Source organism: Clarias gariepinus, chromosome 20, assembly GCF_024256425.1.
Source record: "Clarias gariepinus isolate MV-2021 ecotype Netherlands chromosome 20, CGAR_prim_01v2, whole genome shotgun sequence".
Taxonomy (NCBI): domain Eukaryota; kingdom Metazoa; phylum Chordata; class Actinopteri; order Siluriformes; family Clariidae; genus Clarias; species Clarias gariepinus.
In genome coordinates, this window is record NC_071119.1 from 3,891,437 (window position 1) to 3,905,575 (window position 14,139).

Below are 14,139 nucleotides of genomic sequence, written 5' to 3' on the forward strand. Positions count from 1 at the left end.
ATATCAATTTTTTTAATGAAAAAAAAGATTAATGTTTAATGTCTAGTGATTTTATTTTGTTTTATTAATATTGACTGTGAATTCGTTCAGTAAGGCAACAGAAACATTTATAGAATTTAAATTTTGTAGAATTTACATTTAACAAACACAAATAAACATGAACTGGACAAACAGAGTTCTGTAAATTTTTGAAAATAAGACATTTTTAGCTAATAAGATCATGTGACACGTTCATTAGTTCTCAGAAATAAATCCATAACCGAGGTACACTACGTCTGCGAACTGCGTCTGACGTTACTTAGAGATAAATGGCGCAATTCAAAATTAAATGCCCACACAAATGGACATATTTGGTACAAATCAACGTTCTTTGTTGCTTGGCTCATTTTAAAACACAAATATCTTATTTATGATTACCAAGCAAAGTTATCCACAGCTATTACAGTTACTAATTACAAAATCTTTGGTAATCAAGTTAATTCAGTCATGGACAGATTTAAGAAAGAATATTTCTTCTTCTTTTTTGTTTAAATATCATGGATCATCTTTAGCTTCCACCAACCTATAAGCGGTTTTTAATTAATATGTCTTTTATATGCATGTAAAATTTAAACTGTTTGTTACTATAGTAACAGAAGGTGATTACCTCCTTAAAAATTCCTGCTTGTTATGTTTTTTTATAAACCACTATTTCTTGAAATCCTGACGTTACGTAATTTCCTCTGGTACAAAGTGCTAAAACTGGAGACTCTTTCCGTTGCTGTTAAACCTTCTAACATTACCCCACCAACGAGTAAATATTGTTTACAAGCCGTTACTAAAAAAAAAACAGCAACCGTTGATTAATCCAACAGCAACCGATTTGTGTTAATATACGCCTGTCATAAGCAGCGAAATGAATGCCTGACCTACTGGTGAAGGTTCATCATGCCGTTACTTTCGCCTGGATTTGTCTGTACAGTAACTGATTATACAGTACAAGATCCCGTTATAACACTAGTCTTAAAAATAAATTAATCTAATGCATTTTCTCTTTCATCTGATTCGAAGTGTCTGTAAGACGATTCCGACAGAAATCACACACAAAGGGGACGAGCAGGTTAGTCTGTAGGAGCCGGTTCTGGTTTCGATTCGGGTTCGGTTCTAGCCAGGGTTCTCCTGATCTGGATGTGGGAGATCTGCAGGACCGGCAGCAGCAGCTGGAATGCGTTGTGGATGTAGGTCGTGCTGTTTGAGCCCTAAAAAGACAAACAAGGCTGAGGGTCATAGCTGCAGCTAAATGGTTCATCGAACTAATGCAGGAATATTAAAAATAACCCAGAATGTAAAACCAAATAGAGCATAGTTGTAATTAGTAATTAAAAAGTTTACAGCTGCTAGAACCTAAGCGATAATAGGAACTTGTTTGATCTTTTAATTTTAATGGACAATGCTGTTTTAGGAAAATAATCAATAATTGGTAGCGATTATTATATTATTATTAACAGTAGTGCTAATGCATACTGTTGAGCTCCTATAACAATTATGGGACAGTGTCTACCCGATGAGGTGTGACATTTACCCCTAACTGTAGTGTGGTCTAAGTAAGTGTTTTTTATTATTATTATTTGTTCATGTGTTAATCAAATCAATATTATAAATTTGCATTAAAAGAGCAGTGGATGTACAGTATACTCTTGAGAGCCCTCTGCTGTCTGTCAGGTGAACTGCAGCTGAAATGAAACGATCGACAAGCGTTCCCCTTAGTACTTTTAAACGTCCTGACTTACTGATGCGAACTCGTGCTGAGAACTACATCAGTCTTGTGAAATACATTTTAGAATTTAAGAAAAGTCTAATCTAGATCGCAGAGAGGCTCGATTCCAGGCTGGAAAACAAACAATTGTTTATAATAATAATAATAATAATAATAATAATAATAATAAACTAGCCAGATCCACTGCATGTCAGTATCACAAGTCTCAGTGTTTCTAGGGTGTCTTTAAGATTATATAATTAGCACAGATCTAAAAGCTGATATCAAATATACTTATAACAATAAATGAGATTAGCGTTAATTGCTTGTTTGTTTGTTCAGGCTATTTTTAAAAGAGTAGCTTGCAGGTTCAATAAATGAAACTCTGACTAAAAAGGAAAAATCTTATCATCCCTACTTATGTTGTATGAAAAGTCTGCCCGGTCATTGACCCTCTTTAACTAGAGCGTTCGTGTAAGATAAAAATGTCGATACGACGCTGCCTCCTAGTGTTCTTCCTGGGAATTTCAGTATCGTTTAAACCCCCGAACGCCATCATTACCTCAAGCGTCACGCTGTTCACCAGAGGATTCAGCTCTTCTGCTTTTCTCAGACTCTGAAAGACATGGAAAGAGCATGACAATGACAAAACCTTGGCACTGTGTGTGTGTGTGTGTGTGTGTGTGTGTGTGTGTGTGAGAGAGAGAGAGTCACACTCACCCCTACAGCCACCAGTGTATCTGTGAATCTGCGGGCCAGACAGCCAACCTCCTTACACATAGCACAGGTCAGCCTGAAAAGCAAAAGGTCGAAGGTCATATAGTATTTATAATGGCTTATAAAGATTATGTAATGTTACTAAGTTCAGTCTAACACACACACACACACAAACACACACACAGTGTTACAATATAAAAACACTCCCCAGACTCTGTTAGTTTAGTTTTGACATTGTGTGGATATGTAAGTAGTGCAATCTGCACACACACACACACACACACACACACACACACACACACGCACACACACACACACCTGGACAGGATTCTGGCCTGCTGGCTCGCCGTTTTCTCCACGTCTTGTCCGTGCAGGATGAGCTCGGCCACTTTATGGAGCTGCTCTATACTCCGAGCGGTGACCTCAGCGAGACTGCCTATTGACCACATATACACACTCTGGAGAGAGAGACAGAAAGAGAGAGAGAGACAAGAGGGGAAGAGAAAAAGACAAAGATATAAAAAAACAGGCCAAGATATGAAGAAGATAGAGAGGAAAAAAGATAAACAGAGAGAGAGAGAAAGAAGGAGGGAGGAGGAGACAGAAAGAGAGACATAGGGAGCAAAGGGTGAGACAATATCACAATATACAGACAAACAGGAATATAGATAGAGTGAAAGACAAGCAGGCAGGCAGACAGACAGAAGTAGACAGAGAGACATAGAAAGGAGAGACAGAATACAGACCGACAGAAAGATGGTGAATGAACGACAAGCAGGCAGGCAGACAGACAGGGGAGGGACAGACAGACAGAAGGAGACAGACGGGGAAAGAGAGCCAGGCATAAGAGACAGAGAAAGAAAGAGAGAGCGAGAACTACCTGTTACTTGTATTACTGTAAAGACTGAAAACACACACACACACACACCTCAACTTTGTCCATCTTGCTCTGCTCTGTGTTTTTCTCCATTTCTTTTGTCCCTGCATCTTGATTATCGCCTACGTCCCCCTGTCCTGTAGGGGGCGACTCCGAGTTCCCCGCCTCCCTGTCCTCTGCTTCACCCTCGGTAACCGGGTTCTCCATCTCTCTTATCCAGTCATAGGCCTTCATTCGGGCCTGGGATCATAAGCATTAAAGAGCAAACATCACAACCTCTGTGTGTGTGTGTGTGTGTGTGTGTGTGTGTGTGTGTGTGAGATAAGCCTATGATGCGAATGTTAGCATGACATCTATAAATACAGGAGTGTGTACAGTGAATGTGTGTGTGTGTGTGTGTGTGTGTGTGTGTACCTTGTTCAGTTTGTCCGGTGTGGCAGCAACATGCAGTTCAAAGAGCAGCTCCGTGAGAACACTGACAAACTCCTCCCCATCTGCGGCTAACACACACACACACACAGAGAAATAAATATGTAGGTACAATAACTAAGTTAAACTCATTAGCATGTAGATAACTGATTGAATAAGGAAATTAGGAATAGGATTTTTACAAATTGGGAATGTGACGATTAGCATTAGCAATTAATCTTAATTAATTAGCGATTAGCAAATAATCTTATCATCATCATCGCTTCATGTACACAGCCCAAATTAATATCTGATTTTGAACCTGCCCTGCGCTCTAATACTGTCACCGGAGTGGCCACTAGCAATGCACGCTAGTTTTACTGTACTCGTTTTAACATTTGTTTTAAAATAAATACCAACTTGTATGATCATTTCTTCAAAACTTGGCTAAACCCTGTCAGGACAAGCTAGCTAGCACTATTTTTACACTATTTTAAGCTATTATCTAACTTTTTTTTTTTTCATTGAATCTAGGTGTTTTAATCTAGTACGCTATTTTTAGTTAGCTTTATAATAATTAGCTATATCTTGTCAAGTTAATCTACTGTAGCTAGACAATGTCAAGAGTTCTAACTCCATAATTGTGTATAAACACATACTAACACAAACTACATGCTCAGAAGCTAGCCGTCTAATTGGCTTAATTGCTAACTACCTAGAATCAGTTTTAAACCTGTGAAAATTGAAAGTAAAAATCGGTCTACAAACAATTATTGAGGAAACCATCCAGGTTTCAGTGTTGCGCTAGCTAGCTAATACACAGAGCTTAGATAATGTTTCGCTAGGGCAACGATAGCCTCTTAGCATAACACTGGCATAAGCTACAGTAGCATAGTGACAATGCTCTATATTTAACATCTTATTTAATTTCAAATATTTCATATTTTAACAGCGTAATACTAGCTAGCTAGCACAAATACAATTTCATATTAGCCATCTAGTCATATTTAGCATATGTAGTTTCACCCTTTATTGTAAACATGACTAGCGCTATTTATTTCTCTTTTATTATCTAGGTATTAGCTAGTTACTATTTAACTTAACACTAGCCCGCTAGGTTTACCTTATTTACACTATTTTAAGCTGTTATCTAGTGTTTTAAGCATTTTTAAAAGTATTTTAAGCCGTTATCTTTTTTTTTTTTTTTTTTTACCTAAATCAGTGAATCAAGTTCTTCATTGTATTTAGATGTTTAAAGCTAGTTAGGTATTTTTAGCTAGCTTAAAGATAGATACTGTATATCCTGTCAAGTCAAGCTAGCTAGTCAAAGTTAAGAATTCTGACTAGCTATCCAAAAAAAAAAAAGATGTAACTTCGTTCCATCATTGGTTATTTACACTAACCACAAACTATATTGAAAAAGCTAACACGCAAGGTAGCATGCTAACCAGCTAAAAGGCTAACTATGTAGGAAGAGTCTGAATCCTTTATGAACCATAAAAACTTTACATTAATTTAAAATTACTCCACTAAACATGAAAAAATTATTCCTTAACATGTTCCCTTGTTCAATTTTTACTCATGAATATTTTAAGAAAAGAAAAAACAGGCTTTCTAACTATCTAGCATACAAAAATTTCATATGCTAACAATCTAGCAAAATAAAAGTAGTATAACTTTTTTTGTGGTGAAACAGTAGAACACAGGGTTGGTATGAATCAGAATCGTCTCATCAATCATTCGATTCGTGATTCAGTTGCGGCTCAGATATGAATCCGATCGCTTCGATCGGCACTCGGGACTCACAGAGCGTGCTGAAAGAGCGAATTTGGGAATAAAGTTCACCGTTTCCCCCTGGACCTGAACCCGCCTCCTGCGTCTCGTTCTCCGTCTCGTCCGTCTCGTCCTTCTCGTCCTCTCTCGCCTCGAAGATCTCTTTAATCTTGATCAGCTCTTTTTTCAGAAGCTCCAACTCCTCGCCATCGAGGGAGGAAAGAACATCCTGAACCTGAGGGGGGGAAAGTAAACCGAGAGATGCCAAACCTTAAGGGTGAAACGTCTCAGAAGAAAAGGAAAGAAACAAGCATGAAATAATTAGCGCTAGTTATTCTACGCTACTGCAAATCTTCTTAAAAAAAAAAAAACATTATTGTGGGAACTACCCAGATTTCAGTGTCACTAATTTATAGAGTAGCGAGTAGATAATGTGTAGCTAATGCAACAACAGCCCCATAGCATAATGCAAGCTTAAAAAAAAAAATAATGCAAGCTTAAAAAAAATTTAAATAATTGACTGCAAAATCAATTATTTTATATTACGTTTGTAATTTATATATGTTTGCAATTAAGGTTGTATCATGTTGCCATTCCTCTATAATGCTCTAAAATAGTCACATAACCTTGCAAGAGATTTAACATGGCCTTCATGTGTTAGTTCGTTGTGTGTGTGTGTGTGTGTGTGTGTGTGTGTGTATGCTCACCCTCCCCTCGCTCTCGTTACTCAGGATCTCCAGAGCTTCCAGATGAGACAGGCCTTGATAATCATCAAACAGGATGCCGTAATGAGCCGTGGGTTCACACACCATCTGGCTGCTCAGCCTCTCGCGTGCCTTTTCCTTGGCTTCCTTCAGCATCTACAAAATACACACACACAAATATTAATCAAAGCGAAGGTGTTAACAAACACGTCTGTCAGAACATGTCAGTGTTTACGTCTTCTGTACCTGCGAGAGCGAGACGGTCCTCTGCATGAGGATTTTAGTCTTTTTAAAACCAGGATCGCTCTCCGCCAACACCGTCATGGTCTTCTTGCCGATGAACTCCAGGGCGTCAAGGCCTCCGGTCAGCACAGACTTCCCCTGAGAGACAGAAAAGAAAGAGTGGGAATACAAGACTGAGAAATCAAAGAACACGCATAAACTCTGATATGGCCACAAAAATATGCAACAGTCCTGTACTCCTGTAGGGACTTATTAAAGTACAGTGGAACCTTGGATTACGAGCATAATTGGTTCCGGAAGCGGGCTCGTATTCCAAAACACTCGGTAACCACTGTCTCATAAGAAATGATGGAAACATAAATTATTCGTTCCACAGCCCAAAAAATTAATACATAAAAATAATTAATACAAAATATAAAGTAAAAATAAAACAAATTAACCTGCACTTTACATTTAAAAAGAATCGCGACAGAACAGTGTTTCCATTAGAGAGTGTGTGTGTGTGTGTGTGTGTGTGTGTTGATACAGAGGGGGAGAGAAAAAAAAAGAAATTTTTAACATCTCTAATGAGACTTGATTTTGCTTTACAAGCACGCTGTACACACACGCATACAGACACTAAATAAAATATGTTTACGCGCACACACGTGGTCACTGTGTTATAGTAAACAGTACACGACGCACTAAGACCCAGCAGGGGAGACGATTACTCACAATTCCGCAGCACAAGAGAGAAAGACAAACCGTTGGCTCAGTTGTGATCACGTGACGCTCGGCGTCAAAACAAGAAGCGCGTGATACATGACACTCGGTAATCGAAAAACCAAAACTTGTTCGTTTTCCAAGTCAAAATTTATTAAAAATCTTTGCTTGTCTTGCGGAACACTCACAAACCGCGTTACTCGCAATCCGAGGTTTCGCAATATTACATTTTCAATCTAAAGTGGGCCAGGACAGCCATGGATAAAGCTTGCATACACCTTACCCCCCATCAATGACATTGCCAATATCAGGTACAGAATGAAAAATAGATGGATGGTGAAATAAAGGTCAGCACTAACCGTGTTTTGCACAGCGCTAGTGATTGAGGAAAACACCCCTCTGTTGGTTGGGCTGACGGGCTGAGCAGTTATGTCTTCCTCCTCTTCGTGATGTTCTTCAACCTCCAGGGCTTCCTCACACGATGATGTGCTGCGAATCCGCAAGGCCACACCCGCTTTCTCCCGAACTGAGCTTAACCCCTGACCTGAATATTGGGTAAGAGAACCAATAATGTTCACAGCAGTTAAAAGTTGAAGAGTAAAGATCAAGACACGGTTGATAAATTAGATGGTACTGACCCACTGTGGGTGGACATGGTGCTGACCCACGGTGTTTGGAGTTAGAGGCGCTGACCCAGTGTGAGGGGACTAGATGGTGCTGACCAATTATTGGGGACTAGATGGTGCTGTTAGTACTGACCCACTGTGAGTGCTTAATGGTACTGACCCTGAAGAACTAGATGGTGCTGACCCACTGTTAATTTAACCCACTGTCAGTGTTTAAATGGTACCGACCCACTGTGGTTGCACTAGATGGTGCCGACCCACTGTGGATGGACTACAGTGCATCCGGAAAATATTTACAGTATTTATTGCTTCACTTTTTCCACATATTGTTATGTTACAGCATTATTTGATAAAATGGATTATATAAATTATTATTAATTTTCTCAAAATTCTCCAAACGATACCCCGTAATGACAATGTAAAAGAAGTTTGTTTAAAATCTTTGCAAATGTATTTAAAAAAATAATAATAATATATATATATATATATATATATATATATATATATATATATATATATATATATATATATATTTTTTTTTTTTTTTTTTTTTTTTTTTTTTTTAGTATGATGCTACAAGATGTTTTTTCTTCTGGTCGCTCACTTTTCCCGGGTGGAAGAGTCCTGGTGGTTCCTAACTTCTTCCATTTATGGATGATGAAGGCCACTGTGCTCATCTGGACTTTAAAAAAAATTTCTTTACCCTTCCCCAGATCTGTGCCTAGATACAATCCTGTCTCAGAAGTCTACAGACAATTCCTTGGACTTCCTGGCTTGGCTTACCACTGCTGGACTCCAATCGAGTTGTAGAAACATCTCAAGGATGATCAGTGGAGATAGGAAGCACCTGAGCTCAATTTTGAAAGGATTGCAAAGATTTCAAACTAACTTCTTTTACGTTGTCATTATTGGGTATGGTTTGTAGAATTTGGAAAAAAATAATGAATGTAATAAATTTTGAAATGAGGCTGTAACATAGAAAAATGTGGAAAAAGTGAAGTGCTGTGAATACTTTCCGGATGCACTGTAGATGATGCCGACCCACTGAGGGTGGAATAGATGGCGCTAACCCGCTGTGGGGGGAACCGATTGTGTTGATCCAGTGTTTGAGTTACTGTTAAATCAGATCTATGGCAAAATAGTTGCCATGTGAAACATACCTACTGTAGAGGTGGCAGTCGTCAACAAAGACTTCCCCCAGGATCCCCAACCACCCCAACCTTTAGCTGTGGTCTGCTCTGAGGGCTGGAGAAAATACACACAAACAAAAATTACATCAGAAATAACATACTTTTAAAATTATTATAATAATCACACATTATAATGTAGGTAATCGTACCTCCACCTCCCCTTCCACAACCTCTGGCTCCAAGCTCACTGTTTCATTGCATTCGGTCACCTGACCGCAGCCGTGCTCCTCTGATTGGTCCTGTGTTTGTTCTGTGACCTGGCTGAGAGGAGCACATGCTTCTGCAGCTTCATTGGTTATCACATGCTCTGGTGCGTCCAAAGAGGGTGAAGGACTGGATGAAGTGTCCTTTGTTCTGTCTGCAGCTAAAGGAGCATGTTCGTCAGACGGTTCTTTAAAAACAGGAGGGTCAGGGGGTACAGCGATGTCGCCTGCTGCATCTCCTTGTGACATGGTGCCCTGTGAATATACAGACACGGCACAGTCACAAGGTTTAACAGCTAGTATGCTAACAACTCTGAGTTTCAGTACATTATCAGTTCATACACCAACCAGCCATTAGATGTCCAACAGACAGACAAACCCACAAACAACAGAGAGAGAGAGAGAGAGAGAGAGAGAGAGAGAGACCGAGAGAGAGTTAATAGACGTACAGCAGACAGATAGAGACAGACAGAAAGCCAAACAGTATCCAGACGTACAAAAGAAAAAAGGCAGACAGACAAACACAAAGACAGGCATGCAGCGGACAGAGAGAAATACAGGAGACAGACATACAGAGAAATAGACAGACAGCAAAAAGACTGACATACAGACATGCAGACAGACAGAAAGACATACAGCAAACAAACAGAATGACAATAGATAGACAGGGAGCTGATAGACAGATAGAGGAAGACACATCCAACAGACAGACAGATACACTAATACGCTAATATAGAACAGGCAGACAGATTTATCAACATACTTTGAATGTAGGTAGTGAGACATAGACCAAAGACAAACATAGACAAACATACAGCAGACAGACAAACATAAAGCAGACAGGCAGAAAGTCAGACAGACAAACATATAGAAGACAGACAGAAAGACAGACAACCATACAGCAGACAGACAGAATCAGACATATATTAGACAGACATGAGAAGGAGAGACAGTCAGCAGATTGACAGACAGACAGACAGACAGCGACAGAAATGCAAACATATCACAGACAGACAGAATGTCAGACATACTTCAGACAGACAAACATCAGACAAACAATTAAAAGAGAAACAGACAGCAGAGACAGAAATTCAATAATACCACAAAACAGACAGACAGAATTACAGACATACCTCAGACAGACACACATACTGTATAAAGTCAGACAGACTAGAGATAGAGAGACAGACAGCAGACTAACAGACAAAAAAGAGGAAGGGAGACAGACAGCAGAGACAGAGTGTCAGACATACTGTAGACAAACATAAGACAGACAGATGGAAAGTTAGACATATTTCAAAGAGGCAAAAGAAAGATAGACAGATAAAAGACTAACAGACAGAAAGCCAGGTATACAGCAGACAGAGAAACATATGGCAAATCAACTGAATGTCAGACATATCGCAGAGACAAACGCACAGCAGACAGAAAGTAATACATACATCAGACAGGCAAGTGGGATACAGACAGACAGCAGACTGACAGACAGCAGAAACAGAACGTCAAACGTGCCGCAGACAGACAAACATATAGCAGACAGACAGAATGTCAGACATACATTAGACAGACAAGAGAAAGAGACAGACAGCAGACTGACTGACAGATAGAAAGTCAAACATATCGCAGAAATACAGAATGTCGGACATACAAACAGTCAAACATACAGTCAGACAAACATACAGCAGAAAGACAGAAAGACAAACATATATCAGACAGGCAGACACAGAAAGACAAAACAGCAGACTAAAAGACAGACAGCAGACAGACAAAAGAGAGAGAGACAGATAACAGACTGAAAGACAGACGACAGACAGACAGAAAGTCGAACATATACAGTATCAGACAGGCAAACACAGAAAGACAGACAGCAGACATACAGCAGACAGACAAAAGAGAGACAGACAGCAGACTGACAGATAAACAGCAATGAAGATCAATCGTTAGATCCAACACTACAGTAAGACAGCACTACTGCTCAGTAGCTGAGTGAACACACACACACACACACACACACACACACCTTTTTTTCTTCCTTTGCTCTCTATATAAACTGTCCATCCCTCCTTCGTTTCTATGTTACAGTTCTCGTATTTTCACTCCAGCTAGATGCTACGCTGCACTTTGTGGCTGAGTATCTGTGCTGCTGTGTCATGACGCGAGGTTAAAGGTCAGACCTAACACAGTTTACACCCCCCCAGCATTCTGGTCTGCTGGATCTGATCAGGGATCAGCATGACTGACTGTATATTCTCTCACACACACACACACACACACACACACACAAACACACACACACACACACACACACACATAAGCAGAGAATTATGCTGACCAAATGAATAAGAGACTGTGTGTGTGTGTGTGTGTGTGTGTGTGATGACAAACTGCTTTGTTCTTGAACCCCACTACATCACCCAGCTTCATTTTGACGTTAGGTTACAGCGCCATCTTGTGTGTGTGTGTGTGTGTGTGTGTGTGTGTGTGTGTACACACCCTGAGACTTTCAGAAACTTATTATAAAAGTTATTGATGCTGTATAAAAAAATATATATTTACAAAATAACTTAGAACTTTGAAATAAGCTCTGTGTGTGTGTGTGTGTGTACAGACAGGATGAGTGTGTGTAGCACCAGAACTGACACTTTAAAGCACAGATTATTCTAAACACGCGCACTATTATAATAATAAACGTGCATGAAGTTCCGCATTAGTGCATCAAACACAACTTAACAACACACACAACTTCACAACACACACAACTTCACAACAAACAAGAAACAACACACACACACACACACACACAACTTCACAACAAACAAGAAACAACACACACACACACACACACACACACACATGCACAACACTTAAATCCAGCCATAAAGCATTACCACAAACTTAAATAACACACACACACACACACACACACAGAGGTTCCCGCAGGCTTACCGGTGGCTCTGACAGCGCGCGCCGCTTGTTTCCGCCCAGCCCGAAGCTCGCGCGCCACGTCGGCAGCCCGGACCACGCACTGTGTGGAGCATGACGTCATTCCCGTAATAGAGCGTCGCAGAAACCTCAGCAGCGTCACAAATACATCAAACAACATTAAATAATTACATTAACTGAAGTTAGAACAGTGTCCTATAAAGAGAGACAGATCTCAGAGTGTGTGGAGTGGGACTGGAACTCAACCCCACTGGACCATTGTTTTCTATAACCAATATTTTATATATATTTTTTTATATATTCTACATTTTAAGATATAAAGAGAGACATATCTCAGAATGTGTGGAGTGGGACTGGAACTCAACCCCACTGGACCATAATTTTTCACAGTATATCATATATTTTATATTTAATTTTTTTATATTTTATATTTTAAGATATAAAGAGAGACAGATCTCAGAGTGTGTGGAGTGGGACTGGAACTCAACCCCACTGGACCATAGTTTTCTATATCCCATATTTTATGTATATATTTTTTTTATATTCTATATTTTAAAATATAAAGAGAGACAGATCTCAGAGTGTGTGGAGTGGGACTGGAACCCAACCCCACTGGACCAAAGTTTTTATATCTCACACTTTATATTTTACATTTTTATATCCTGTTCTTCTTATCTGCAGTTTTTTCTATATTTTAGAAATTAGGTCTATATATTTCATTCTTTATTTCCATTCCCTTATTTATTTCTATTTCTATTAATAATTTAGATTTTAAAAGTCAAGCATAATTACATATTATATATAGGATATAACAAATAGGTATAAGCATTTCACTACACATGGTACTGTGTATGACTGTGTATGTGACAAAAAACATTTCAATCTGATTTTCAATTTGATTTGATTTAATTTGCTTTGGGACGAACTGGACCTATAGCCTAGTCTCCACCCAGGCTTCAGCACCAGAGCTCCAAAGTTTAGTGAAAAAGAAGAAAAGTGGAGTAGACTGGAGTGAAGTGGAGTGGAGTGGATTATTATTATTATTATTATTATTATTATTATTAAAAATTCTCTTGTTTTATACATGCTGTAAAAACATGTACATAAAAATTGCATTCTATAATACTGTAAAAAATAATTAGTTAATAAAAAATAAAAAAATAAATAAAATAAAAAGGCATTCTGTAATAAAAACTAATTAATTAATAAAAAATCAAATAATATGAATATGCATTCTATATTTTAATAAATAAATATTTTAAATATAACGATGATAATAATAATAATAATAATAATAATAATAATTCTCACATTCTGTCTAGGCTGTAACGTAAATAAAATACAGCAAAAAATAAAATAAATAAATTTATATTAATATATAACTAATAACAAATAAAGCGTATGATTTATATGTTTCAGTGTTTTATGTTTTTTTTTATAATAATAATGAAATAAAATATATGTGCAAATATTTCTCTTTTTTTACTTGTTTATGTTCTAATGTTTTAAAAAGAGTTTTAGCTTAATTTTAAGATAATATATGTTTTTGTATTAAATATTTACAAAAAGCTCTCGCACCGTTATAATAACAAGATAAGCACCTTGAAACGCAGTGAGATCGTGAGAGCGCCCTCTGGCGGACGTGGCAACCCGGAAGTGCACTTTGCAGTTTGTTAATGCGAATCGGGAAGGTTTGTAGTTTTTGTTGATGTAAATAACGAGATTTAAAATGATACAAAATGCCAAAATAAACAATCAAGCAATAAAAAGTATTACCATGATGAACTGATATGACCTATAGATAGCCGCACTTTGAACGCCGTTTGTCAGCCGGCTCGTTGGTCTAGGGGTATGATTCTCGCTTAGGGTGCGAGAGGTCCCGGGTTCAAATCCCGGACGAGCCCACACCTTTTAGATATTTAGTGTTACATATTCTAAATAAATTACTGGAGATAAGTAGCGGTTTGCAAAATCTTTACCACTTATTTGAAGTCTTACAAATGTGGAAATGTTTTACT

The 14,139-nt window shown here is 38.4% G+C and overlaps 1 protein-coding gene and 1 non-coding gene across 4 annotated transcripts; one reads left to right on the plus strand and one right to left on the minus strand.

The window, feature by feature from the left end:
- Nucleotides 1–6: 6 nt before the first annotated feature.
- Nucleotides 7–12,202, minus strand: fam114a1 (family with sequence similarity 114 member A1). Of its 3 annotated transcripts, none has more exons than XM_053480319.1 (13): nt 12,125–12,202; nt 9,125–9,433; nt 8,946–9,030; nt 7,519–7,703; nt 6,461–6,595; nt 6,218–6,370; nt 5,583–5,745; nt 3,744–3,823; nt 3,381–3,569; nt 2,771–2,910; nt 2,456–2,528; nt 2,298–2,351; nt 7–1,238 (listed from the first exon to the last, which is right to left on the minus strand). In XM_053480319.1, exons 2-13 carry the CDS (start codon nt 9,425–9,427, stop codon nt 1,101–1,103), a joined length of 1,698 nt encoding a protein of 565 aa, XP_053336294.1. In that variant the 5' UTR covers nt 9,428–9,433; nt 12,125–12,202; the 3' UTR covers nt 7–1,100. The 3 variants fall into 3 exon arrangements, with proteins under 3 accessions (XP_053336294.1, XP_053336293.1, XP_053336292.1); XM_053480318.1 differs by having other exon boundaries at nt 3,744–3,829; XM_053480317.1 differs by having other exon boundaries at nt 3,744–3,829; nt 5,544–5,745.
- Nucleotides 12,203–13,953: 1,751 nt separating this feature from the next.
- trnap-agg (transfer RNA proline (anticodon AGG)) lies at nt 13,954–14,025 on the plus strand. Its single transcript has one exon. It is a non-coding gene; the product is annotated as a tRNA-Pro (tRNA).
- Nucleotides 14,026–14,139: the final 114 nt, after the last annotated feature.